A 1,301-nucleotide genomic window follows, 5' to 3' on the forward strand; every position below is an offset into this window, starting at 1 on the left:
CCTCTAATTGGGAATCATACAAAATCACCAACATAGAAAAACAAAACTAGAACCCCACATAGAAAATATAAACTAGACTAACCCCCAGTCACGCCCTGACCTACTCTACCATAGAAAATAAGGGCTCTCTATGGTCAGGACGTGACAGTACCCCCCCAAAAGATGCAGACTCTGGCCGCAAAACCTGAAACCAAAAGGGAGGGTTAGGGGGGCTGTCTAGTGTCGGTGGCGGCTCTGGTGCGGGGTGAAGAACCCGCTCATCCCGCGGATCCAGCCAGCTGAACACTGTGCCTGGACTGGACCTAGATGCCGAGGAAGGCTCCTGCCATGGAGCTGGATTGGACACCGGCCCTGGCCTGGACATCGGCGCAGAGGAAGACTCCTGCCATGGAGCTGGACTGGACACCGTGTTTGGACTGGGCATCGGCGCAGAGGAAGACTCCTGCCATGGAGCTGGACTGGACACCGTGTTTGGACTGGGCATCGGCGCAGAGGAAGGCTCCTGCCCTGGAGCTGGAGGTTCTGGACCGTGGACCGTCGCAGGAGGTTCCGGACCGTGGACCGTTGCAGAAGGTTCCGGACCATGGACCGTCTCAGGAGGTTCCGGAATGTGGACCGTCTCAGGAGGTTCCGGAATGTGGACCGTCGTTGGAGGTTCCGGACTGTGGACCGTCGTTGGAGGTTCCGGACTGGGAACCGTCGCCGGAAGCTCTGGACTGGGAACCGTCGCCGGAAGCTCTGGACTGGGAATAGTCGCCGGAAGCTCTGGACTGGGGAGGCGCACTGGAGGCCTGGTGCGTGGAGCCGGCACAGGTGGCGCCAGACTGGTGACACGCTCTTCAGGACGAGTGCGAGGAGCAGGCACAGGACGTACTGGGCTGTGGAGGCGCACTGGAGACCTGGTGCGTGGAGCCGGCACAGATTTCACCAGACTAATAGCACGCTTCTCAGGACAAGTACGGGGAGCTGACTCAGGTGGCATTAAACTGATTACACGCTCCTTAGGGCAACTGTCGTGCATCGTCCACCAACTCAACAACTCTCCGCTCTTTCTCCTCCAATACCTCCATCCATTCTCTGACGGTCTCTGACTTTTCTCCTCCAATACCTCCATCCACTCTCTGACGGTCTCTGACTCTCTCCTTTCACTCTCCTCCAGTTTCTTCCTCTTCTCCCAGACTGGCTCTGGTTCACTCCCCGCCGACACCCCATGTGCCCCCCCCCCCCAAAAAATGGTGCTGTCTTTTGGGCCTTTCGTCTGTGGCCTCGCGAACAACGGAGGTCGTCGCTGTCCTCCCTTT

The 1,301-nt window shown here is 58.4% G+C and overlaps 1 protein-coding gene across 1 annotated transcript in view; it reads left to right on the top strand.

The window, feature by feature from the left end:
- The window catches only part of LOC112073983 (junctophilin-1), a gene marked incomplete at its 3' end in the record, with an annotated part of 23,081 nt that extends 22,427 nt beyond the window's left edge, over window positions 1–654 (top strand). The window contains exons 4-5 of the mRNA XM_024141213.2: window positions 275–407; window positions 493–654. Coding sequence (XP_023996981.2) covers window positions 275–407; window positions 493–654 — 295 coding nt within the window. The remainder of the gene's footprint in view (window positions 1–274; window positions 408–492) is intronic.
- Window positions 655–1,301: the final 647 nt, after the last annotated feature.

This window comes from Salvelinus sp. IW2-2015, unplaced genomic scaffold (assembly GCF_002910315.2).
Source record: "Salvelinus sp. IW2-2015 unplaced genomic scaffold, ASM291031v2 Un_scaffold2446, whole genome shotgun sequence".
NCBI classification, from domain to species: domain Eukaryota; kingdom Metazoa; phylum Chordata; class Actinopteri; order Salmoniformes; family Salmonidae; genus Salvelinus; species Salvelinus sp. IW2-2015.